This window comes from Triticum urartu, chromosome 6A, assembly GCF_056163025.1.
Source record: "Triticum urartu cultivar PI428250 chromosome 6A, HENAU_Tu73, whole genome shotgun sequence".
Classification (NCBI taxonomy): Eukaryota; Viridiplantae; Streptophyta; class Magnoliopsida; order Poales; family Poaceae; genus Triticum; species Triticum urartu.
This window is the reverse complement of record NC_141878.1, coordinates 42,086,368-42,113,500: the sequence shown is the minus strand read 5'-3', so window position 1 is coordinate 42,113,500 and position 27,133 is coordinate 42,086,368. Positions and strand designations below refer to the sequence as shown.

General features: G+C 46.0%; 2 protein-coding genes and 1 pseudogene across 3 annotated transcripts; 2 read left to right on the top strand and 1 right to left on the bottom strand.

Annotated features, from left to right (window-relative positions):
* Nucleotides 1–7,867: 7,867 nt before the first annotated feature.
* LOC125515309 (protein NRT1/ PTR FAMILY 8.3) lies at nt 7,868–12,907 on the top strand. 2 transcript variants are annotated; one of them, XM_048680760.2, is made up of 3 exons: nt 7,868–8,056; nt 10,816–11,080; nt 11,174–12,907. In XM_048680760.2, the coding sequence occupies exons 1-3, from the start codon at nt 7,949–7,951 to the stop codon at nt 12,733–12,735; spliced, it is 1,935 nt and encodes a 644-aa protein (XP_048536717.2). In that variant the 5' UTR covers nt 7,868–7,948; the 3' UTR covers nt 12,736–12,907. The 2 variants fall into 2 exon arrangements, with proteins under 2 accessions (XP_048536717.2, XP_048536715.2); XM_048680758.2 differs by lacking the exon at nt 7,868–8,056 and adding an exon at nt 9,654–9,983.
* A 1,096-nt stretch (nt 12,908–14,003) lies between these two features.
* On the bottom strand, nt 14,004–17,048 carry LOC125516469 (uncharacterized; annotated as a pseudogene).
* A 4,660-nt stretch (nt 17,049–21,708) lies between these two features.
* Nucleotides 21,709–22,095, top strand: LOC147963711 (auxin-responsive protein SAUR71-like). Its single transcript, XM_087528249.1, has one exon. The coding sequence runs from the start codon at nt 21,709–21,711 to the stop codon at nt 22,012–22,014; it is 306 nt and encodes a 101-aa protein (XP_087384375.1). The 3' UTR covers nt 22,015–22,095.
* Nucleotides 22,096–27,133: the final 5,038 nt, after the last annotated feature.

Genomic DNA, 27,133 nt, shown 5'->3' with positions numbered 1-27,133 from the left:
CGCCCCCGCCGCCGCCTCCTCCCCGGCGCCCCACCTCCTCCCTCCCAAGCCCTTCTTCCTCAAGCCCCTCTCCTCCTCCGCCGCCCCTCCCAGCCCCCGCCACCGCCCCCGAAACCCTTCCCTCCCCCACCGCCCCCACCGACTCCTCCCCCTCTCCCCAACCCGCTCTCCTCCAAGCTATGGCTCTCCAGCAACCTCTCCCCGCCCCCGCCCCCTCCTCCTCCACCCCGAACGCGGCAACACCACCCTCCTCCCCCGCCTCCGCCAGTGGAGCCGGAGCCGGAGGAAGAGGAGGACGCGGATGCAGACGAGGGTTTCCGGCAGAAGGGGAAGGTGTTCGTCGGGAACCTGCCGCCGCGGGCTCGGAAGGCGGAGGTGGCCGACTTCTTCCGCCAGTTCGGGCCGCTTGACAAGGTGGAGCTCGTGCGCGCCCACGACGACCCCGAGCGCAACGGCGGCTTCTGCTTCCTCTACCACGCGGACGCCGAGGGCCAGGGCGCGGAGGCCGCGGCGGAGCGCGCGGTGGAGGTCGACGGGATGGACTTCCGGGGCAGGTCGCTCACGGTGCGGCTCGACGACGGGAGGAAGGGGCGGGCCAGGGCAGAGGACCGGGCGCGCTGGGTGGACCACGGCCAAGGGAAGGAGGCGCCGTCGCCGTGGCACCATGGAAGGGACGAGGTTTGCCGCGAGTTCCGCAGGGTGGTGGAGTCGCGGCCCGAGGACTGGCAGGCCGTCGTCTCCGCCTTCGAGAGGGTCCCCAAGGTGGGCAGCTCCCCGTACCACCTCGGCCTTGTTTTCTGCTACTCCTAGTTGCAGTGCTCCTCCACTTAACATGCCAATTGCATATATCACATCATCTTAACATGTGGTGATACTGATATGGTACTGAATAGTAACTCTAGGATGCTAATTGCATGATAACACGAGGATGGTCTAGTAGTTGTCCATTTAATGGCAGATGCTTTGTGATTGCACACACTGAAAATTTACCTTATGTAAATCTCATTAGCCTAATGCAGTTGGTGCACAGCTTGCCTCTGCTGTTTACTTTGATGTCATCTGCAATTCAATCACAATTGAAGTTCCCAAATATTTGGCTAGTTGACTGTTGAAAATTAGCTGCTCCACAAGCTGTTCTTCATTTACATGAACAATTACTGTACTCATTCTGCATTTTCTGTATATTTTGTAAGCTGTAACCATGTACAGGAATAGATATTGTATGAGTTGATTAAGATTTGATAACTTAGGTAGAAACACCGTGATAACATTTTGTGTATGTTTCTTAATTGAGAACTTTTTTTATGTGTAAATAGCATGGTAATATATGTACTGCAGATTCGATAACTTAAACAAAAATCCCACGGTATTTTTGGCCCGGAAATTTCTTTATTGAAAAAGATAACGTCACTAACTTATGTGTAAATAACATAATAATTTACGCTCCGCGGACTTTATAACTTACATACAACCATCATGGTAACTTTAACATGGAGGGTGGAGGGAGTTATTGAAAACATACCCCGGTAATTTTTGTATAAATAACACGGTATTATAAGTCCCACATAACTGATAATTTACATACAAACATCATAGTAACTTTTGGTACGGCAAAAAAGTTGTTGAGAAATATAACCCCGGTAACTTTTTTTGTAAATACTATGTTAATATACATTCCGTAGACATGATAACTTAAGTAGAAACACCGCGATAAAATTAAACAAGGAGGGGAGTTGTTAAAAAATATACCCCAATAACTTTACGTGAAAAGAACATCATAATATGTAAACCGTGTACATGATAATTTACATATAAACATCGCAATAACATGACCAAGGGACAAATTTTATTGACAAATATACTCCTGATAACTTCTGTGTGAATAGCTTGGTAAAACAGGAAACACCGACTTGATAACTTGAGTGCAAACACAATGGTAACTTTGTCCAAAGAAGGAAAAACTGTTGAAAAATATACCTCGATAACTTACGAGAAAATAGAACGGCAATATACGAATCGTATACCCGATAACTTACGTACAAACACCGCGATAACTTTGACTAAAGGGCAAAAAACTTGTCGAAAAACATACCCGCGATAACTTAAGTGAAAATAGCACGGTTATATATGAACTGCAAAACCCGATAACTTACGTACAAATACCATGATAAGTTTGATTGATGTGGATGAATTGTTGAAAATATATCTCGGGAACTCATGTGTAAATAGCACGGTAATAGTCTTGATTTAGGGAAGAGTAGTAAAAAGTGGTCGAAAAATACACATGGTAACTTTTTGTATGTAAATAACATATAAATTACGCACCACAACCTTGATAATTTAGGTCCAAACACCGCGGTAAATTTGATCTGGAGAAAAAAATTGTTGAAAAGATACCCCCGGTAACTTCTGTGTAAATAGCATAGTAATATATCCATCGCATACATGATAATTTACGTACAAATACCATGGTAATATTTGACTCGGTTGGGAAATTGTTGAAAACGTACTCCCATAAAATTTGTGTAAATAACATGGTTACATACGCATCACATACCTACGTACAAACACCATGGTAACCTTGATCAAGCGGAAAAAACATTAGAAACATACCCCCCCTCCTCGCGGTAACTTATATGAAAACATCATGGTAATATACAAACCACAGACATAAAAACAATATGGTAATATAAGGACCGCATGCCCGATAACTTATATGAATAAAGCATGGTAATATATGAACTGCAGGGTCGGCGAACCTTTTTTATGCCTTCGATAACTTATGTGGAAATAGCAGGGTAACTTGCATATAAAGGGCATGGTAACTTATGTAGTCTAGGCGTGATAAATTTTGGCTCAAAAAAGTCATCGGAACATGCCAACATGGGATCTAGTTTCGAAGATCTCATCGCGACGAACCTTTTATATAAAAACGGTTTTTACATCGAACCAATGGTTTGAGCTACAAAACATTTTAAATGTTTGGAATAAAGAGAATCTAGAATGACATCAGCTTTTTTGTCCTCTAGTGTATGCATATAATTAGAAGGAGAAATGCACCTGAAAGGAGAAAGAATGCTAATTTATGCATGTATTTAAAGTGAAGGAAGTAGAGGTGTGGCAGTTTTGCTTATATGGCACACATGTGCCAAATATCACAGTCCATAAACTAATAATCTTGTTGTCGTATATTAGTCCATAAACTAATAATCATGTGCCATATATAGGACAACAGTTTGGGACACCTAGATGCCCAAGCACCTTGTCTAGATACCGTTGGATCGTATCCTGATTTGTTGTTGTGATGACTGCATGCATACCTATAAGGGCAACAAAAAGACTTTCCATACTTTGTATATCCACATACAAGCATTGATGGCATTCCAAAAAATTAATGCGTGCTAATTGTTGACCTTCCAAAGATTGGTGTATATGGCTTATGCTATGGAAAGGGTCAAATTTAGTAATTGATGCATGCCATTAATTGGCTCTTGCGTGAGACAGTCATAATTAATTAGTTTTTCATACCCATTGTCATGTATGGTCGTTAGTGATTATAAAAAACTAATGCAAAAAGTGAGGACGATTTTAGGTACTCCCTCCGTTCTTAAATATAAGTCTTGTTAGAGATTACAATAAGGACTATATACGGATGTATATTGACATATTTTAGATTGTAGATTCACTCGTTTTACTTCGTATGTAGTTTGCGTTGAAATTTCTAAAAAGACTTATATTTAGAAACGAAGGGAGTATGTCAGGATCGTTTCACAATATTGCTGAATAATATTCATCTCGCGGGGCGAGGTATACACATCACAAAGTAAAAAATAACTAAGATCACATTTTATGCTATTCGGTCACCTTCATTTGTATAGGAAAATTAGTCGCTAAAAGTGTGACCGGCCATAATTTTATTTAAAATACTAGATAGTACCTTGAAAATAAAACATTACAAAAATACATAAGAATGTCCTAGTTATACATATAAACTTTTGGGACGATGTTTTGTATTCTTCAAACGTATCAAATACCTTAAAAGAATCAGAGAGTATATAGGTACCCTTTTTGTTTCATTAGGTATATACATACACTTGGGTATCTTGATACACAACTATGGTCAAAATGTCAACAAAAAAAAACATATGTGGATATCAACATGCATTCATACATTCGTAAGAGAGAGAAACGAGTACAAATCGGAATACAACACATGACACATATGCAAGAAAGCGTGAATATGATGCTCGGAGCAGAGGAACAAATGATTCTCGGCCCAAACGGAGCAAACACCACAGCAAAATCTACCAAGCCCGAAACTACACAGGCGGGCCGAACCAACATGACGTCCAACATCGCTAAAAGCCAATACAGGCGGACGCCGCGAGCGAGCAAAATAGTGCATTTATGAAGGAGAACGACAGCGTGACGCCGTCCCCATCCGATCCAAGGAATCCGACCTTAGTGTTTCCCCTCTACTCGAAGAGGACCTTAGTTTTTTTTTAAAAAAAGAGGAACTTAGTTAGATTTAGCAATGTACGTATACAAACAGCTTTTTTGTTTTCGGACGAACCAGTCGTCTCCGCGCACCGGCTGCCTCCCGGTTGGCGTGAGGCGACCAAATCGACGGTGTCACCGTCGACGATGAGCATGCATGTATGTACGCATGTGCAGCATGCACTGGTGTTCCTGATTAACAAGTGATTTCTTAATTAATGACACGACACGGTCCGTCACTAAGACGCAATTACGACCGCCAACGGCGAGAAAAGATCGTTTTATACCACTTACAAAACCATTGATCGCGACGATGTTAGGCCCTCACACTTGGTCGCTGGCTGGAGGAAGAACCGAGCGGAGCTGTCAACTTCGCTCGCTGCACCAATTAAACTGGCTTCATTTCGGCCTGGTATGCTCAGGCGGCAGAGCAGCGACCTAGCGCGGGCATTGGATGAAGAAATCGAGGGAGAGGGAGTGACTGGTGCCCATCCAGGGAGGCGGGAATACGAACACGAGTCATGGGGAGCCACATGGGTTGTCGTAGCTAGCTCGGAGGCATGTTGAGCTGCCGAAGAGTGCACGCACACAAACTGTTCGACGGAATGGTGGCCGCTACGGGAGGTCCTTAGGTAGCATGGTAGCACTACGTCGGAGACGAGCGAGGTGTCTGAGGTCGCACTCTCACGCTCGTGACGCCCGTGTCGGCGTCGGCGTCGGCTCCTCCCTTCGACCCTCGCGGTGACGTACTGCCTGGCGCAGCAAACGAGATAGCATCAGGACTCAGCGGAGCTCACCACGACTCCTCTGCTTTCATATACGGATACACCACACATCACTGGTGTATTGGAGCAAGTTAGCATGTCCAATTCATTGCAGGCACACTACGATTTATTAATGCCGAGAGCTCATGGGCATATAAATACATGGAGCTAGCTACTGTTTGGTTTGTTTCAGAGGATTTAACATTGCAGCCATAGTCGCTGGCCTCGTCTGCCTGCTGCTATCGTAGGCGGTCGAGGCCTTCTCGGACCTGGTCGCACTAGCGGAGCTTAGTGCAAGCAAAACTGGGCTGTGGCTGCAAACCAATGAGCCTTTAGGCAGAAATGGGTCATGGAGGAAAAAAACGTTGGGCTTTTCTCAAGCTGGCCCACTCAGTCATTTTGATGTAGCTCCGCTACTGCCTGGTCAGTCGGTCGACAAGAACAACGCGTCTGTCTTGCGGCTGTGGTAACAGGGCTGTGACCTGGAACACTTGCCACGGTCATCGGTTCGATCTTAGATGCTCCTCGCAAAAAAAAAGAATCCATGGCAGACGAGGACGGCAGAGTGGTAGATGAAGATAAATATGCCGTGCAGGGTTGACATGTCAGTGGGAGTAGCCTGTGATCCCAGCCGGGATATATTTTTCCAGGTGCGCCAAACAGGTGTAAGGTTAAGATTCACCAGGATCGATGAGTATAGGGTGTAGACTTCAGGGTTTCAGAGGTGGGGGTTCATTTGCGACGAGCTCTACAAACTCGAAGTTTAAAACAGACTTCACTCGCCTGACTGATGCATCTTCATCTGCACCAGCATGAGCGCCCCAGTGACTGCTTCACAAAATTCCGTCACTAGAGCAGTTTTCTGGATATCCGAGTCGAGGCGCAGGCTTGGTATTTGGACTTTGGCGTTGTATTCCATGACGACGCCCCCAAGAGGGGATGGACTAGAGCATCACTACGGAAGTTTTCTGGATATCCAAGTCGAGGCGCCGTGGCAAAGACCGAAACAATGTACTAGAGTTTGCACCTGATGCCCTGGCGCGGGGATGGACTAGAGTTTTCACCTGGTGCCTTGGCGTGGGGATTAGTACCACAACGACGTGGTCAAGAGGGATGCGACACCTATGGGTGTCGCAGGTGCTGACGTCGAAGCGCGGAGCTTTCGTTCAGAATCCCACCCGCACCACATCAACGTACTAAGGTCTCCACTTCAACCCGAGGGAAGCGTCAGCACCAGACCGGGGCCTTTATACCAGGGAACCACCGTTGCCAAAGCACCGGCGGCACCAAGATGGTCATCGACGTCCAAAACCTCTTCCTTAATTAATCTATTTTTTGGTGGTAAAAACTTGTATTGCTCATATCATAAATTACAATCAACGGCGTTAAGACCGATGGCTACTTAGGGCCAGACCCAAGCGAGGTCATAGTTCTTCCCTCTAAGGCTGGTTGTAATGGGGAGTATCATATACTAGTACATCATTAATGCATAGTATTATATGTTAGTATCATAGAGGACTATATTTATTATCATGCATGACACAAAGTAGCAGATCATTTAATATGATATGATACTCGAGCCTTTTTTTCTTCATTTAATTCTATGTCACCTTATGAAAATTGCTTAGTTGACATGCATGATACTACCTATAATACTTCCATTGCGGACAGCCTAAGCGAGCATAGTTTGCCAAAGTGTCACTAACTTTCTTTCGAGGTCGACTAACAAGAGTAATACTAGCTAGTTCTATGAAGTCTCATCAGGTATTTGATCTCTTTTACCAATGATGAGTACACCGATCTCTGCTTGAATCGTCTTAGTTGCCACCAGAGAATCCATCTCTATTGCCACCAGCAACTCAGTCCGAAGCAGTGCTCACGAGAGACCCTCCATGCATGCATGCACCAAGTTCAGCTTCGAGGGCATCCCGGCATGAAGAGAAACTCTCTGCACGAGGAAAAAAGGTACCCGAGCCACGTTTGTCACGCCACACCATGCCTCAATTAATCAAGATGGCAAGTCTTTGCTTCCGACAAAAAAAGGCAAGTCTTGGACGTTGCCGTTTCATTATCAACAGAATGGAAGGGGCGGCCGGAGGGGGGAGGTTGAGGCTTAGTGGAACAACTCTGAACATAAGAAAAAACTAATTTTACCTAACCGGCCGGTGCGAAGAGCACCTCGACCGTTTTGCAATTTTCAGGGAGACTCGAGCTTCATATGGTTAGGGGTCAACAATTAAGTACAATCGACTACACGACTTTCTCAAACATCATACTATAATATTTTGAAACAGCTGTTGTTGTGTAAGATTGAGTTTTTATTTTGTGAACCGATAAGATTGAGTATTAGTAGTAAGTTTTTCTTTAGTAACACAATTACACAACCCGTGTGCTGTTTGAAGCGTTCTCGTGCCATTGATTAGGCGCCACTGGCCAGCCACCAAGACCCGGTGTGACTAGTATACTATCGGCGAGACGGCGACTCACCTACTCCTACTCCTGCTCCTGCTGGATCCATCACATGCTGGCCGCCCGCGCCATGGAAGGCTGGCTTGCCGGGTCTCGCGACCGACGACGCGCCCGCCTTCTATATAACCATAATCAGAGCGGTTGTTGGGGTGTGTCTGTGAGAGGAAGAGGCAGGCGCCACAATATAATCTATCAGGCTCGATGTGCAGAGAGCAAGGATGAAGAAGCACACCATCCAAGTGCCGTCGCCGCGGCCGTACCACCTCCTCGACGCCGGAGAGGACCCGGAGGGAGGCGTCGCCGTGCGCGCGCCGCTCCTTCGCCAGGTACATACGCGACGCCCCCCGACGTGGGCTAGCTAGCTCCGTCATCCTCTCCTTCATGTTTTTTTTTCTGAGAGTACGTCAATAGCGTATCATAATTTTATAGAAGACAGAAAGATAATTACAAAGAGCTAATGATGAATGCGAACATTCAAGCCAGCAGACGCCAACAAGTTCATCCTCCTCCATGTCAATCCCTTCTTCTTAGCTTGCATGTGTGTTCATACTTCAGAGTGTAGTCATCTTAAAACAGGTTTTCATCCAATTTTATAGATAAAGCAAACATCCATGCAACCAAGTTCTCAGAGTTATAGCAAATAACACAGCTCGGGCAACAACATAATCACACCCAAAAGACATTAACAAAAAAGATAGAGAAAAACCAAGTGGCCCTACGAAGAGGATAAATGCGCACGGTAGCCAGAAGCGCATCCGTCATGAGCCCAAGCCGGTCACGACTACGCTGCCAAGAAAGCGGGTGCCAATGCTTCAAGAAAGTAAGGAATTTGACGAGTTAGAGGCCTGCCACAAAAAAACCTACTTAGTCATCATTTTATTACGAGTGGTTCATAATGTCCACGGCATTGGCGCAAAGATTAGCCAGAATAGGCGGCGATTTCAGCCGGTCTGGGTAGGCCTAGTCTCAAGGAACTCCTCAAAGTCCAGGGCCTCCCAGTCGTTCCCTAGTGTCTCGCGTATGAAACTCCAGAGGGCCCGCACCGCCGTGCATGAGAAAAAGATGTGGGTCCCACTTTCGGGACATCGCGCAGGTAGCACTAGCCATTACCCGGGCCATGCAGCTCAAGCACCTCAGTCCTAGAGGGTAGGCGGTCATGTAGTAGTTGTCACACAAAGATCTTGATCTTTAAAGGCAATGGGCCTTCGACAGAGGGAAATTCACAAAACAGTGGGCAAACGGCATAATGCGTGATATGCCGAACTGACGAAGAACTCACCCAAAGGTGAGAGACTCCAGTAAACAGTGCCCAGAGAATCTGGTAACACCGGCGGGAGGACTACCCGCATTCTAGCCCACTCAACAATTTCCTCCTGCCCAAATATGTGATGGAACAAGATGTTCCATTGCCCATTCCAGGAGGCCGTGGAAACCGAATCCTCGGGTCAGTGCAGATAGCAAAACAGACTAGGAAAGCCCAACCGAAGTACCCCGCCACCAACACATGGATCCAGCCAGAATATGGTACCTTCCCTCATATGTCTACAATACCAAATATGTAAAGCACGAAGGTTCATCTTATAGTGAAGCTAATGATATATGGCATTCTAGATGTAAATGTTTTTCTCTAGAGATCTGATCAAAATTTGTGATGCTTGACTTTTTAGAAAAACTACATGTACAACATTATGAAACAGAGAGTATGAAAAGCTTTCTCAAACATCATGCAGTAGAATACGTTTTTTGCGAACAGCTGTAGTGTGAGATTGCGTTTTCATTTTTGAACTGGTAAGGCCGAGTACTACTAGTAGTAAGTATTTTTTGAGTAAAATAACAACCCGTGGCGTTTGAAGCGTTCTGGCGCCATTAATTATTAGGCGCCACTGGCCAGCCACCCAGACCCAGTGGAACTAGTCTATTCCCGGCGAGACGGCGATCGACCCACCTACCCCTGCTCCTGCTCCATCCATCACATGCTGCCTGCCCGCGCCATGGAGAGCTAACTTGACCGACGACGCGCGCGCCCGCTATATAGCCAGCGTGGTTGTTGTGCCCTGGTCTCCGTGAGAGAGCGGGGAGCTAGGTAGAAGCTAGAGGAGGGGTCCGGCGCCACAGTCTATCAGGCGCGACCCGCAGAGAGCAGCGATGAAGAAGCACACCATCCTGGTGCCGTCGCCGCGGCCGTACGTCGTCCTCGACGCCGGCGAGGAGGCGGAGCGAGGCTTCGCGGTGCGCGCGCCGCTCCTGCGGCAGGTACGCACGCTCCGCCCCCACGCCGTCGGCTTTACAGCTCCGCGGGTCGTCCATCTCGATCGATCCCTCCTTCTTAGCTATCTTGCATCTAGAACGAACCAGGCCGGGCATCGATCGCCGGCGGCGTTTTGAACTTTTGATCAGCTTGATTGAATTGCTCCGACGGATCGATTCGGTCGATGGTCAACTCATGAGCATCTTGAGATTGGGGATGAGTTTGTACGACTGGTTCAATCAATCCATGACTGTCAATGGCGCGCGCCCGAACTTAATCAGTATGCAGTTTTTTTACGGGCAGTTGAAATGTAGCAACCATGGACTGAGTCTAATGTCTAAAGCTGATCACGATCAAGATTAGTTGACCATGTGCATACACATTAGATACACATCACGATCGGTTGGTGGATGCATTGAGGCATCAATGTTGGGTACTATGTACGTAGGATCGCACGGTAGCAGCAGCAGCTAGACAACAAACACAAAAACAAGTACAGCCAGCGGTGCATCGGTCCAAAGGCTGACAACTAAGTACGCATGCTTTACAGTTTGTCTCTGTTAATTAAACTATGCGCATCATGGCGGCTAACACTCTCTGCAATTTGGCTCTACTTTCATCATCATACTGCCTATTAAAATTATGATCCTTCCAGTCTAACACGTGCTACATAAAATTATAATCAGAGATTCGTTCATTTCTGCATGCCAGCTAGTAGTAATTTACAAGTTATGCAATTTATCCAGTGTCATACTCCTACTGCTATTATTCCTCTGATGTTCCTTGGATTATTCGGCTTTCTCACTCTGTTTCTTCTTGGATTGGAATCATGGGCAGCTCACCTACCGTTCGTCTCCGTCGTTCAAACGATCCAAGAGCGGCCTCGCCTCCCCCTCCTTCTCGGCCTCACCCTCCTTCTCGGCGTCCCCTTCCTTCTCCTACTTGGCCTCCCCCAGGCCCAGGGTCCTGCCTTCCCCGAGGATCAATGAACACGAGACCCTGCTCGCCATTCCCTCGCCGACGATCCAAGAGGAGACCTCGCTACCGCCGCTTCTCGACGACCACAACAGACCCAGCAGCAAGGCGCCATTCGTGGTGCTAGGTCAGCTCCATCTCCATCTCCATGCACGTCTCTCGAGAAATCTTGAGTGATCACTGACGAGCTTGAATGATGCAATGGTGGTGGTGCATGTAGGGTTTGAGTGCCTGGAGAGCACGGCGTTCAACGGCATCTCGACGAACCTGGTGGTGTACCTGGAGACGGTGCTGCACGGGAGCAACCTGGCGAGCGCCTCCAGCGTCACCACGTGGATCGGCACCAGCTACCTGACGCCCATCTTCGGCGCCGTCGTCGCCGACACCTACTGGGGCAACTACAACACCATCCTCGTCTCCCTCGCCTTCTACCTGCTCGGCATGATCCTCGTCACCTCCTCGGCCCTCCTGCCCCCGGTCGCGGCCGTCGCCGGCGCGTCCGGCTTCCTCAGCGCAAAGACGCTGGCGTTCGTGGGGCTCTACCTGGTGGCCATCGGGAGCGGCGGGGTGCGGTCCTCGCTGCTCCCGTTCGGTGCGGAGCAGTTCGACGACGCGGTGGTGGCGGACCGGGAGGGCAAGGCGGCCTTCTTCAGCCTCTTCTACCTCTGCGTCGACTTCGGGCCCATCGTCTCCGGCCTCCTCATCGTCTACATCCAGCAGAACGTCAGCTGGGCGCTCGGCTTCGCGATCGCCACCGCCTGCATCGCGGCCGCCTACGCCGCCTTCCTGCTCGCCACGCCCATGTACAAGCGCACCATGCCCACCGGCTCGCCGCTCAAGAGCCTCTGCCAGGTCGTCGTCGCCGCCTGCAGGAAGGTCAGCCTCTGCCTGCCCTCTGACGCCGGCCTCCTCCACGAGGCCAGCGACAAGGACGACGAGCCCAGAATCGCGCACACCGCCGAGTTCAGCTTCTTCGACAGGGCGGCCGTCTACTCGGAGCTGGACCTGGCCGAGAGGATCGACGGCGAGCCGGGCTCGTCCTGGAAGCTCTGCACCGTCACGCAGGTCGAGGAGCTCAAGATCCTGCTCCGGCTCCTGCCCGTCTGGACGACCAGCATCATCGTCTCCGTGGCATACTCCCAGATGAACACCACCTTCATCCAGCAGGGCAGCGCCATGGACATCAACGTGCTGTCCCTCTCCATACCGGCGGCGTCGCTGCTCTCCTTCGAGGTGCTCTGCGTGCTCACCTGGGTGCTCCTCTACAGCTGGGTCATCGTGCCGGCGCTGAGCAAGTTCTCCATCTCCTCGGGCGGGGAGCCGTCGCAGCTGCAGCGGATGGGCGCGGGGCGCGTCCTCATGGCGGTCTCCATGGCGATCGCGGCGCTCGTGGAGACGAGCCGGCTCGCCAGCTCCGCGCGCGGCGAGCAGATGAGCATCGCGTGGCAGCTGCCGCAGTACTTCTTCCTCGCCGGCGGGGAGGTGTTCTGCTACATCGCGCAGCTGGAGTTCTTCTACAACGAGGCGCCGGACACCATGAAGAGCATGTGCACCTCGCTGGCGCTGCTCACCATCGCGCTCGGCAGCTACCTGAGCTCCTTCATATACGCCGTCATTGAGCTGCTCACGGCGACGGCCGACAGCCCAGGCTGGATCGCCGACGACCTCAACCAGGGGCACCTCGACTACTTCTTCTGGATCATGGCCGCCATCTCCATGATCAACTTCTTGGTGTACAGCGCGTTCGCCAGGAACTACAAGCTCAAGACGGTCCTCTCGTGATCTCTGTTTGTTTGCTCTGCTTTTTGGTCCTTCTTTTTTTTGCTTTTTGGTCCTTCATATACTTGAGTATTTGATTACACACACCGCACAATGGCGAGTATATATTACTGTATCCAAGCATCATGTACATATACAGGAAACATATATAAGCTCAAGGGCATTTACAGGATGAGTTTGTATGTATCCTCAAGGGCAGTGCTCAAGATCCATGTAAAACAAATACCCAATGCAAAAGTATCCTCCGGAACTGAAGTAATCTCAGAGTTCAGTCTTTTTCTTTTTAATCTTTTGCATCGAATTGTTCAGTTCTGCCCCATGAAAAAGTTCACCAGGCCGTGCATTGGACCAAGGTTTTGGATTCTGGACGGTAACCAGAAATACCGGGCGGTTACCGAACATTTTTTTAATGCATTTTGAATCTTTCAAATTAGATTTTTTTTTTTTGGTTTTTTTTACAAGGTAAGGCAATTTCATGGGGTACCAAGATTCGCGGTAACTGAACTTATCGCGCGGTAAGCAAGACCTTGCATTTGGATCACGTATGAGCAATAAGCGACATTTTCTTTATAATATTTGATTACACCGCGCAATGGCGAGTGTATATATATATATATATATATATATATATATATATATATATATATATATATATATATATATATATATATATATATATAGTATCCAAGCATCATGTACATATACAGGAAACATATAAGCTCAAGGGCATTTACAGGAAACAGATAACCTCAAGGGCACCTAGGCAATGCTCAAGATCCGAAGATCGAAGTAAAACAAAGAGAAAATTGCTTCTATACCATCGACAACCTCTGCAATAGCTCATTTGCCATCCAACAAAGCTGCAGTGCTTATATACCAAACGCAAATGAATTCTATTGCCTATATACCACTAGCAGTTAGTTTAGTGTTTCCTCAATCTGGTAAGTGGCCAAAATGACCGTCCTGCCCTCAATGGCAAATAAGCAAACAACTCTAAAACATGTCCAGAAAAAAAAAATGACAGCACTCCTTCTCTATTTTCAGTATTCCAGCAATAGAGTAATATACTCAAGAAAATTCACATCATTTAGAAGAGATTCAGGAAACACCATATTAAATCTCGCACAATCAGTAGCAAGTTCACATCGTCCAGAACCAAAATACCACAACCGAAATATCTTGTTCACACAAGCAAGTCTCTAAATAAAATAGCATACACATGAAGAGTTGCGATACAGATAATACGCGAGATTTTTAAGAATTTCACAGCTTCAACTGTTTTTGCTTCGACTGGCCATTGCTTGGCTGTTAGGCGCAACTCTCTTCTTGCTTCGAGTTCCCATTGCAGGGCTGTCAGGCGCAGCAGATATGACCTTTGATCTACATCAAAAAATTTGATTACATACTAGATTTAGAGGTAGTCTTCGATGATGTAGAGGTACACTCACAGAATATAAGTAAATTTGGTGCAGTCTTTATACCTTCTAGATTTAGAGGTACACTCACAGAATATAAGTAATTGGTGCAGTTTTCATACCTTCTAGATTTCGAGGTAGTCTTCGATGATGTAGACTTGGCAACATCGTCTTGAATTGCATCACTTGGACATGAAAGTAGAGCCAGTGTAGTTTCATTTTCACTTGGACACGGAAGTAGAGGTAGTGTACCATTGGTTGCTTGATCTGATGTTGTACAAATAGCTTTTGTAATGAGTTTTTTCTTTCTTTTGTCCCTGCATGAGTTTCACATATTATAGCTTAATTAAGACAAGAGTAAGGTGGAACAGAAATCTCATATTGAAATAGCAAGTACCTTTTTTGCTTTGCTACCTCTGCATAGGCTTCTAGTGCTTCAGGAGCAGCATCTTTGCAGCTTTGCCATCTATGTCCATAAGCTTTGCAAATTGGACATTGGTGTTGGCCTTTCTTTCCCTTCCCCTTGCTATTCTCGGCACCACTTTTGTGCCTCTGTACCTTTGGTCTCCCAGGGGCCCTCCTAAGGATTGGGGGGTTCAAGAAGAATTCTTTGTTCACACTTGGCCATTGAGACATGTCGGTTAGGCCAGGAAGAATAGGAGCATAAGCTGCAGCGAACTTGGCAACGCTGTAACAATCATCAACGAAGTCTTCTATTGTGACCCTCCTAATTCAGTAATAAAGCTAATTGCATGTTTGCAAGGCTTCCTGGAGACTTGAAATGCCCTGCATGTGCATGTCCTATTTGCTGGATCAGTGACATGGCGCTTGCCACCTAGCGCAACACTCTCACTCACCTCTGCAATCATGTCATCTATTCTCTCATATTCAATGTCCAGCCCCCTGCTTATGTCATTCAACTCCTTCATGACACTTGGAAGTATACGCCGACCTTGAAATTTTCTAGCTACCCTTCTCCTCTTCTCAAACTTCACCATAATCTTTCTCCTGATCTTGTCCATGAGCTGAAACAACATTAAACCTTTGTGCTTGCGGATCCAGTTATTGAAACACTCGGCCAAATTATTTGTCACATAATCCACTTTTGAGGAGGTTGAATATTTGCTCCTTGACCATAGCCTGGTGTGGTACTTGTTTAAGTATGCTATTGCAGCAGCCTTTTTCTCCTCTATGGCTGCCATGTGATAGTCAAACCCTCGAGGAGTCCATGAATAAGCAGCTGGCCACAAATGATCATACAAACTTTACCATGAAATTTTTTCTTGAAGTTCACAACCAAGTGTCGCATGCATTCTCTATGTTCTGCATACCCAAATACATGTTCGATTGCAGTGTCAATCCCTTTTCCTGCATCTGAATATATAGCTAGACCGGGGGAGAGCCAATAGCATCACGAAGCTTCTCCAAAAACCAAACCCAACTTTCAGTAGTTTTCGAGTCAATAACTCCATAGACTACAGGGTACAACCAATTGTGCCCATCAATAGCACAAGCAGTAGCTAATTGGCCTCTATACTTGCATGTCAAATGGGTGCTATCTATCACCAAGTAAGGTCTGCAGCCAGCCAAGAATCCATCGCACAAAGGCTTCAGCCCAACAAACATCCGTATGAAATATATTTTTTGATCGTACTCCATGTGGTCAATCGCAACTATACTTCCAGGAGACCTCTTCTCAACCTCAGCTTTCCAAGCATATAGCTTGTCAAAAGAATCATCCCAATTACCAAACAACTTAGCCATTGCTAGCCCTTTGCCACGGAATACTTTTGTGTATTGGACCTTGATCTTGTACTTGTCATGTAGCCTCCTGCGTAATTCCATCGGCCGAACACTAGGATCTTCTTTTACCCAGTCCATGACTTTCTCACATACCCATGCCTTTGAAGCATTTTTCTGCTTCTTTTTCTTCTTTGTGCTAGAACATGTGTGCTCCTGCACATGAACTTTGACCTGCATTAAACAAACAATGGAAAAAACTAGTGTCAGTCAACTCCATTTTATAACAAGACATCATTCAACAAAATTATGCAACCAAAATACCTCCATAGTTTCTCGGTCATCCAATCTCCCAACATGAATTCTCCATTTACAACTTGTCTTATTCGCCCGACGACAATAAGCCCTGAATCGAGTAGGTTCACTTTTTTCAACCTTAAATTCGAACTCTTTCTTTACAGCATATGTAGCAATTGCCAACCTAAACTCTTCAATGTTGGGGTACTTTGCGCCAACATGCATTGGCGGGTTTTCTTTGTCATAGGCAATTTCTGGAATGGCATCCGGTCTAGCATCTTCCGCAACCCATTCCTCATCATCACTGCTATTCTCAACATAATCAGCATTTGGTATATCTTTTTCTCCGACCTCATCATCACTATCGGAGCCAACACTGCCAATTGAGTATTGGTCCTCCTCATCTACACCAACATGTTCATATTCTTCATGGGGATTGTCAAGATATGTATCTGTTGGGCATACACTAGCTTCATCCATGACATTACTTGGTTGACTAGGTAGTGCTATAGATGGTGTTTGGTTCGAAGGAGTACATGGAACATCAACATTATCACTTCTCTTAGAATATTTGATGATCAAATGGCCACTTCTATTCTGATCAAAACAATCAAACATTTTCATGCATTCTTCATCATTTGACATAGAGATATTTTTTCCACTAGTGCAGTCAACATACTCAAGAAATATATTATCCTCTAAGCATAAAGCAAAAGAAAAGGTTCCAGCAATAGACGCCAGCAAATCCTTCATACTTGTCCTGGTACCTTCAATAATCTGCCAACTGAGTGTAGAATCCCCATCGATTTTGGCTCCACTGCAACAAACCTTCACCTCTACTGTGTAAGTACAAGACTGGATCATCCTGTGGATGAGCAAAGCATGTCAATTGCGCATTCTCCTACCGAAAATTGTAGCAAAAAGAGAGATAATCCAAGAAATTATATCAAAGAGAGATAATGTGAGGGTACGTGCGTGGAGTGGTGGTGGGAGGTCGGGTGCGTGCGTGGAGTGGCGGGGATGAGGAGGGCCGGGGGCGTGCGTGAGTTGAATTTTCTTTTTTTATCTAATGTGAGGGTACAATCGGAATTTGTGAGAAAACTGACGGAAAAAAGAAGATAGTGTAATGGCGTACTAACAGCAGTGGTATATAGGCAATAGAATTTGTTTGCGTTTGGTATATAAGCACTGCAGCTTTGTTGGATGGCAAATGAGCTATTGCAGAGGTTGTCGATGGTATAGAAGCAATTTTCTCTAAAACAAACACCCAGTGCAAAAGTATCCTCCGGAACTGAAGAAATCTCAGAGTTCAGACCTTTTTTTAATAATCTCTTGGATCGAATTGTTCTAGTTCTGTCCCAAAAAAAGTTCACCATACCATGCATTGGACCAAGGTTTTGGATTGGTAACCGGAAAATACCGGCGGACCGAATGGTTTTTAATGAATTTTGAATTTGAACAAAATTCAGTCAAATTCAATTTTCATTTTTTTTGCTCGGCAAGGTGATTTCTCATGGGGAAAGGAGATTCACTGTTACTAGGTGGTAACCAAACTTATCACCTGATAAGCAAGACCTTGCATTGGATCACATATGACCAAGAAGCGACATTTTTTTTAATAAAAGGCGTTTATTATTGACACAAAATTCACATGAAGGGATACAAAAACCTCATATTCGGCCTTTGCATAATTAAAATGCACACAAACAAAACACAAATAAAGAAAAAAGGACAAAATAAGGGGACTCTAGGGCCGCAATGTCAACAACTTGCAAGGAGCTGTTGACATTAATGTATGAAGTCATAAAATTTCGTGTAAAAATTTGAAATATATTTTGAGATAAAAAAATGACAAATTTGACATCAGTGTGATAATGGGCCAAATCTAAAGGCCAAGTTATGTTACATACTATTCAATGTTGAAATGTCATTTTTGTTTTTCGAGTTGTGTTTCGAATTTTGACTTTAAATTTTGTGACAACCTACGTTGATGTTGTATGAGTGTGCTAACTATTTTTCAGAATTTTTTTTAAAATTTTAAAGCATAATGTGAGTTTGGTGCACCGGTAGCACCACAAGCTCCAGTGCACCAGATATTTTTCCTGCTCCTACCACCCCGCTGGGAGCAACAGTGGCATGCTTTTTTTCTTCAAGCCTATATTCATGAACGAGACTAACATGTGTTCTTTTTTTGGGGAGAAACTTTCAATCTATTCATCTTCAATCATGGCAGTACAAAGAACAACAGAGGTAATACAAATTATAACCATGTCCGTGGACCATCTAGCTACGACTACAAGCACTGGAAAGAGCCGAAGGCGCGCCGCCGTCATCGCCCCTTCCTCACGGAGTCGGGCAAACCTTGTTGTAGTAGACAGTCGGGAAGTCGCCATGCTAAGGCCCCATAGGACCAGCGCACCGGAGTAGCAACCATCACCGATGAAGAAAGTCATAGATTAGAAGGATCAGACATTTAAAAACTCAAATGAAGACGAATGAAGACCGAATCCCAACAGATCCACTGAAGACCAGCACCGACCGAATCCCACGAGATCCGACGGAGACAAACCTTCACACACCCTCCGACGATGCTGTATACACCATCGGGGTGGGGATAGCACGTGGGAGACATTATTCATACTACTAAGGGATATCGCCACCGCCACACAACCCCAACCAAGACATTGAACCTAACAAGAATGAGAACGGGGTCCAGTGGGCTGGGGGCCGAGATCCTCCGCACCTCCATGGCCTAGAGGCCATCGGAGATGGGGCGGACCAGCGGCGACGATGATAGGAGGAGAAAAGCTTTCTTGTGGAGGAGGAAAGAGACGGAAGAAAAGAATGAGAAACTGCTGTTAAGTGGGAGCATAAACATATAGAGCATGTCATTCTACTTGACACTCCATGTGACAAGATGACGCCACGATGGAAACAACATAGCGGACACAATAGTCCAAAGGTAGAGAAAAGATGGAGGTGACGATGATGTTGGAGATGGGGTCGATGAAGATGGAGCTCGTGATGATGATACCCATAAGGAATGGAGTGTTGGTGATGACGATGGCTCCGACTTCCCCCAGCTGGAAATTTTTTACATTGTTTTGACGAGTATGACACAAGTGTTCAAGGATGATACTCACTTCTTCAATGCATACCTTTCTAATCACTAATCTTTTTGAAAAATAAATTAGGCTCTTCTCTCTATCTTTTTTTGTTTTTGAAAAGTTTGTTGGGAGAAAACAGTAGTAAAATACTCTCTAGAACTTATTGCTTGCCTCCCAAGCATCACTTTCTACAAAGTCATATATCTAGGATTAAGGTGCTCAATAATTATTCCACCAGGATCCCAAGGTAGCCAATTTTAGTTAACAAATATTTCAATCTAAGTAGTGAGCACAAAGTAACATAGAGCATGTAACAACGAAATATAACCCTCTTCATATGCATTAGCATGTAATAAGAGAACAAATCATGAACACGATGTAAAGACCAATGCATGGCAATCCTTATTAAGAGCAAACTTCTCATGTATGGTGTAGTTTGGAGAGTTCAAAAAGATGCATGATAGGACTATCAAGTGCGGGTATAACATTAACATTGTATTTTTATTATAAGGAACAATAGCAAGTTCATCTCCACAAGCATCTTTCAAAAGATCATCATGGTCATAAGTGTTGAAGTCATCAAACGAGATTTTTCATCTAAGAAGTTCAAAGGATCACAAATTTCAGCACCATAGTTTTCATTCTTCGGTAAGTATGGAGGTTAATCAAGCAATGTATGAGTAAAAGTTACTCTCATAGGACTAGGAAGGTGGGAAAGGATAGCTAATCCACTCTTCCTCATTTTGTACTTCACTCTCCTCTTAGTATTTTCCATCTAATGAGCATTCAACAGTTTCTTCTTTCATTGCTATTTGCAAAACATTAGCCTCTTCATGGGCAGTGGAGGCTTTCTCAAAATGATTACTGATATAAGTATTACTACTGAAATTCTTATAACAATAATCAAGTATAGCATAAGTCGCAGTCTTAATATACTTAACATCTTCAATTAGCTGCCATAAAGAGTTGAGACAAGCGGTGTTTTCACAAAAGTTTCATGCTCTTCTAACTTTTTTTCTCATACTAAACTAGTTGAGTGTTCGGCACTACCATGAACATATTCAAGTAGAAACTTTTAGCAGTGAGGATTTTAGGTGGTCCCTCAACGTACTACTAGTGGTTACAACTTTTTTTTGGTAATTTGTGTTTTCTACCCATTACTAAAGATAGAAAGCAATGCAAAACAATAATAAAACCACTTAGTGATTTCGGTTGTTGGGGATGCTGGTTGTCGGAGCGAGGTGGCGCACTGCAGCTAGACCTGTCCATAAGTCGGGCCAGGCCTAAGAAAGGCTGCTAGAGAAAACCTAGGCCCGGGCCCGGCCGGGCCTTCGGGCCTAGATTTCAGGCCCAAGCCAGGCCGATCAGTGGAAAAGCCAATCAGGCCTCTTCCTTCAAACACAAAATTAGTAAGTCCAAGCTCGGCCTGTCCCAGTCTTTGGGCTAAAACCTTAGGCCCAGGCCCGTCCCAGCCTTTGGGCTAAAACCTTAGGCCCAGGCCTGATGCGTGGGCAAGACCTGGTCGGGTCGGGCCGGGTTTCCAATTGCCAGGCCTGATTGTAGCATAGCCCCAAGCGGAGTCCTCGGGGGAGTTGGTGATGATTCATGAGCTTGGCATGGACCCATGCTGGTACCGTGAGCTCACCGTGCTAGGTAATGGCCGTTTTATCCAAGTCTCCACCCTAGGCCACATGTGGGCCCAACCTATCCAAATGGGGTTTAAATTAACTAACACAATCATCAATATTTTTTTTGTGGATTAGAAAGAAGTAATAGGTATTCAACAAATAAATTAAAGGCTGTGGAGTAGTTTCTCTTTGGCCTAACCCCAATTATGATAGTTTTATGCTATTTAGTCCAGAAATTTGGCTCTGGAATAGTTTAATTTCCAAAGACCCCTTCTATAATAAGAAAAAAAAACCTTTTAGAGTGAGCGAAGCCTCCCACCGGCGCAAATGAGCTTGCTCTACTTAAATTTGTTTCAATCTTCCACGTCCAGATGTAGAGATCTGTATGTAGTACGACTGTACAAAACCGTACGGACCCCGCAAATTAACCCGCTGCCTCTGTTTTGCTTGACAGCGACCATTTGCGGACGATTTGACTAATCCCAAATTGTCTGGACATCAGACCCCATCCTCCACGCACGCAGTCGCCATCACGACGCCTTGTCACATACCCTACGTTTCCTACTATCTGAACTGAACGTCTGAACTCTGAACCCCTTTCCAAACTCACTCACTGCTCTCGTCATCTTGGATCATCTTCCTCTCTCGTCTCTCACACTATAAAAAGCATACGGCATGGATCTCTCCAGCAATCATCACGACACCATCACACCATCGACCATCAACACCTTCGATTCCCGTGCTAGCTAGCCACGCAACGCAACGCAGCGCGCATAAACAGCAGCAGCAATGGCCGCCTGGCTGAGGAAGGAGACAGCCGAAGCATACTACCTCGCGGCCGATGCCCGGGGCGACAGAGGGAAGAAGGTCCCCAAGGGGTACCTCCCGCTGGCGCTGGTGGGCGAGGAGGGAGACGGCGACGAGCGTGTGCTGGTGCGGATCGAGGCGCTCAAGGAGCCGTGCATGGCGGCGCTGCTGGAGATGGCCGCGCAGCAGTTCGGCTACGGCCAGCCCGGCGTCCTCAGGATCCCCTGTGACGCACAGCAGTTCCACCAGATGGTCAGCGCCATGTGCAACAAGGGCAACGCCACATAGGATAGGTATTAAGTAGTGATTATTACTGCACATCGTCCACCTAGGAGAAACATAGATTGGAAGACCCGTAGACAAATTACAATCACCTCAAATGCGCATGTTTTCTACATCGATATATCTAGTCAGAGAAGGAACCGTTCGTATTGTGGAGAGTCCAGATAACTCATGAACAGCAGATGGTGTGCTTTCATCGAGGAGCTTCTATGCACTCCCTTCCTGTACGGAGCAAGATGAGTGAATGTAGACTTTAAAATATGTCTATATACATCTGTATATAGTTCGTATTGAAATCTCTAAAAGGACTTATATTTTGAAACAGTATTATCTTGCTTGCGTTGAGCCCTCTTTTCTTTTATATTGATTGCTTGACTTCAGAGTGAGGTCATCAAAGATTCAGAGCTCTTACATTAATTAGGTAAGGCTTGTCGTCGTTGCTTCAGTCTTCGGGTATTCAGAGCTCTTATTTCAGAATGACCAAGGTCAGAGACAGGGCGTCAAAGACGAGGCAGTCGGGTCGAGCCTAGCGCAAAAGCCGGCTCTGCTAGTCCGGCCTTATCCATAGGTCGAGATCTATACATATGGACCCCACAAATTAACCAAGCACGATTGTTTCTCTTGACAGTGACCATTTGTGGACGATTAGACTAATAAGAAAGAAATTCATTTTTCACCCTCAAGTGTGCCTCAATGGACAAATACCTCCCTAAAGTCTATTTTGATACAATTTTAACCGTTCTAAAAACCAGATAAATCAAACACTAGAGCGTTTTTGTTATTATTTTGGTGGTTTTGGGAGAAAATGTCATCTTCTTCCTCTCTCTCCTCTCTCCTCTGTGTCATTCATCGACCGCCATGGCCGTCGATGCTCCCCACCGAGGTGGTACAACGTCGCCCCACATGCCCAACTCTCCTTCCCCTCCCACCCTTCTCTCACCCTCTCGCGGCGGGAATCGCGTGCTACAGCCAGCGCCACCGCCGTTCCCGCACACACGCCCACCGGCAACCTCAAGCCCCAACTCCATGTCAAGCTTCTCTGCCACGCCTCCCTCGCCTCCTCTGCCAAAGTAATTTGTGCGAGCCACCCCCCAAATTACAGCGGGAACGCCGTCTTCCTTGTTTCGGATTTGTCGCCGACGGACCTGATTCCCTAGCTCCGAGGAGCCCCTATGCCTCCCCTGAGATCCCTCTGGTGTTCCCGGCGCTGTTGACGCCTTCCAGCAAGCCCATCGACCCCGAGTTTCTTCCTTCGTGATGTTGTGCTCCGGTAGCTGCCGCAACCATCCATTGCATCGCTGTCCTCCTCCTCGACCTAGCATGCGAGGCTAGGGTGAACTCCTTGTTTGCCTCAGTTTGCCCAAAGCCCTCTCTCAGCCTAGCTTGATTCCCGCATGGATTTTCCCTAGCTTGCCGCCGCACTAGCCCGCCGCCAGCCACCTTCTGTCCACTATGCAACCCAACGCAAAGCAAACACTGCATGTCACCCCCCCCCCCCAAACCACCAAAATTGTAGCAAAACCGCTCAAGGGGCAAATTCATCCGGTTTTGGAGATTTTAGAGTAAATTGCACAAAACCGCTACTTTGAAGGCTATGTTTGCAGCAAACACTATGTTACATTTTTGCTGCAATAAACACCGTGTCTACCGTAATCTTTTTTGCAAATAACACTGATCGGCGAATTTGCCTTCATTGAGTGTGTTTATGAAAGATGGGGCCCGTTAGTCATGCTGACGTGGCACAAATTTCTCACACCGTTAAGTTGAATCGTTTTGCTGGACATGGGACCTGCTTCTCAGTGTAACCCTCTATATTGAGCATTTCATCGAGCAGCTTGCATGCAGCACACATGTCGTTCTCGTTGCACCTACCGCACCGGACCGTCTCCTTCCGCTCACTGTCGAAGCAAACCTTGCGGCTGCCGTTGGAGTCCCTGCACATGACGAACCCCATGTCGGCGCAGCCCGCGAGTCTGCGACTGCCCCTGGAGCAGGGCCTTGAGATCCCCTCCTCCTCCATCCTCGCCACCTCGGTCGTGTTGGGAACGTAGTAATTTCAAAAATTTCCTACGCACACGCAGGATCATGGTGATGCATAACAACGAGAGGGGAGAGTGTTGTCTACATACCCTCGTAGACCGTTCGTGGAAGCGTTATATCAACGCGGTTGATGTAGTCATACGTCTTCACGATCCGACCGATCCAAGTACCGAAAGCACGGCACCTCCGAGTTCTGCACACGTTCGGCTCGGTGACGTCCTCGCTTTCTCGATCTAGCAAGAGGGGCAAAGTAGTAGATGAGTTCCGGCAGCACGACGGCGTGGTGACGGTGTTGGTGAAGAACAATCTCCGCAGGGCTTCGCCTAAGCACTACGAAAACTATGACGGAGGATAAACTAGAGGGGACGGGGTTGCCGACACACGGTTTGATGTTTCTTGATGTGTCTTTGGTGCTATCCCTGCTCCTCTATTTATATGTTGACCCCTGGGGTCGAAACATGGAGCAAAAGCCTCCTCAAAGTCGGTTTTGCCCGAAAGCCAAGAGTCCCACTCGGACTCCAGGACCAAACGCCACAATCCTTGGCGTCTGGCCCAGACGCCATGGGCCCCGGCGTCTGGCCCAGGGCCAGACACCAGGGTCTCCGGCGTTTGGCTCCCTGGCCTCCGCAAAACTCATTTTGCACCGACTTATAGCCTCATGGGTTTGACCCCTTGGCCAAACCATATCATCCAATATATGAATGTTTACCTCCGGACCATTCCGGAGCTCCTCGTCATGTCCGTGATCTCATCCGGGACTCCGAACAACATTCGGTCACCAACATACATAACTCATATAATACTATATCGTCAACGAACGTTAAGCGTGCGGACCCTACGGGTTCGAGAACTATGTAGACATGACCGAGACACCTCTCTGCTCAATAACGAATAGCGGGACCTGGATGCCCATATTGGCTTCTACATATTCTACGAAGATCTTTATCGGTCAGACCGCATAACAACATATGTTGTTCCCTTTGTCATCGGTATGTTACTTGCCCGAGATTCGATCATCGGTATCTCAATACCTAGTTCAATCTCGTTACCGACAAGTCTCTTTAGTCGTTCCGTAATACATCATCCCGCAACTAACTCATTAGTTGCAATGCGTGCAAGGCTTATAGTGATGTGCATTACTGAGAGGGCCCAGAGATACCTCTCCGACAATCGGAGTGACAAATCCTAATCTCGAAATACGCCAACCCAACAAGTACCTTCGGAGACACCTGTAGAGCACCTTTATAATCACCTAGTTACGTTGTGACGTTTGGTGGCACACAAAGTGTTCCTCGGGTAAACGGGAGTTGCATAATCTCATAGTCATAGGAACATGTATAAGTCATGAAGAAAGCAATAGCAACAAGCTAAACGATCAAGTGCTAAGCTAACGGAATGGGTCAAGTCAATCACATCATTCTCCTAATGATGTGATCCCGTTAATCAAATGACAACTCATGTCTATGGTTAGGAAACATAACCATCTTTGATCAACGAGCTAGTCAAGTAGAGGCATACTAGTGACACTCTGTTTGTCTATGTATTCACACATGTATTATGTTTCCGGTTAATATAATTCTAGCATGAATAATAAACATTTATCATGATATATGGAAATAAATAATAACTTTATTATTGCCTCTAGGGCATATTTCCTTCAGTCTCCCACTTGCACTAGAGTCAATAATCTAGTTCACATCGCCATGTGATTTAACATCAATAGTTCACATCACCATGTGATTAACACCCATAGTTCACATCGTCATGTGACCAACACCCAAAGGGTTTACTAGAGTCAATAATCTAGTTCACATCGCTATGTGATTAATACCCAAAGAGTACTATGGTGTGGTCATGTTTTGCTTGTGAGGGATGTTTAGTCAACGGGTCTGCTACATTCAGATCCGTATGTATTTTGCAAATTTCTATGTCAACAATGCTCTGCACGGAGCTACTCTAGCTAATTGCTCCCACTTTCAATATCTATCCAGATTGAGACTTTGAGTCATCTGGATCAGTGTCAAAACTTGCATCGATGTAACCCTTTACGACAAACCTTTTGTCACCTCCATAATCGAGAAACATATCCTTATTCCACTAAGGATAATTTTGACCAATGTCCAGTGATCTACTCCTAGATCACTATTGTACTCCCTTGCCAAACTCAGGGCAGGGTATACGATAGGTCTGGTACACAGCATGGCATACTTTATAGAACCTATGGCTGAGGCATAGGGAATGCCTTTCATTCTCTCTCTATCTTCTGCCGTGGTCGGGTTTTGAGTCTTACTCAACTTCACACCTTGTAACACAGGCAAGAACTCCTTCTTTGACTGTTCCATTTTGAACTACTTCAAAATCTTGTCAAGGTATGTACTCATTGAAAAACTTATCAAGCGTCTTGATCTATCTCTATAGATCTTGATGCTCAATATGTAAGCAGCTTCACCGAGGTCTTTCTTTGAAAAACTCCTTTCAAACATTCCTTTATGCTTTGCAGAATAATTCTACATTATCTCCCATCAACAATATGTCATTCACATATACTTTCAGAAATGTTGTAGTGCTCCCACTCACTTTGTTGTAAATACAGGCTTCACCGCAAGTCTGTATAAAAACTATATGCTTTGATCAACTTATCAAAGCGTATATTCCAACTCCGAGATGCTTGCACCAGTCCATAGATGGATCGCTGGAGCTTGCATATTTTGTTAGTACCTTTAGGATTGACAAAACCTTCTAGTTGCATCATATACAACTCTTTTTTAATAAATCCATTAAGGAATGCAGTTTTGTTTATCCATTTGCCAGATTTCATAAAATGCGGCAATTGCTAACATGATTTGGACAGACTTAAGCATAGATACGAGTGAGAAACTCTCATCGTAGTCAACACCTTAAAGTTGTCGAAAACCTTTTTGCGACAATTCTAGCTTTGTAGATAGTAACACTACTATCAGCGTCCGTCTTCCTCTTGAAGATCCATTTAATCTCAATGGCTCGCCGATCATTGGGCAAGTCAATCAAAGTCCATACTTTGTTCTCATACATGGATCTCATCTCAGATTTCATGGCCTCAAGCCAT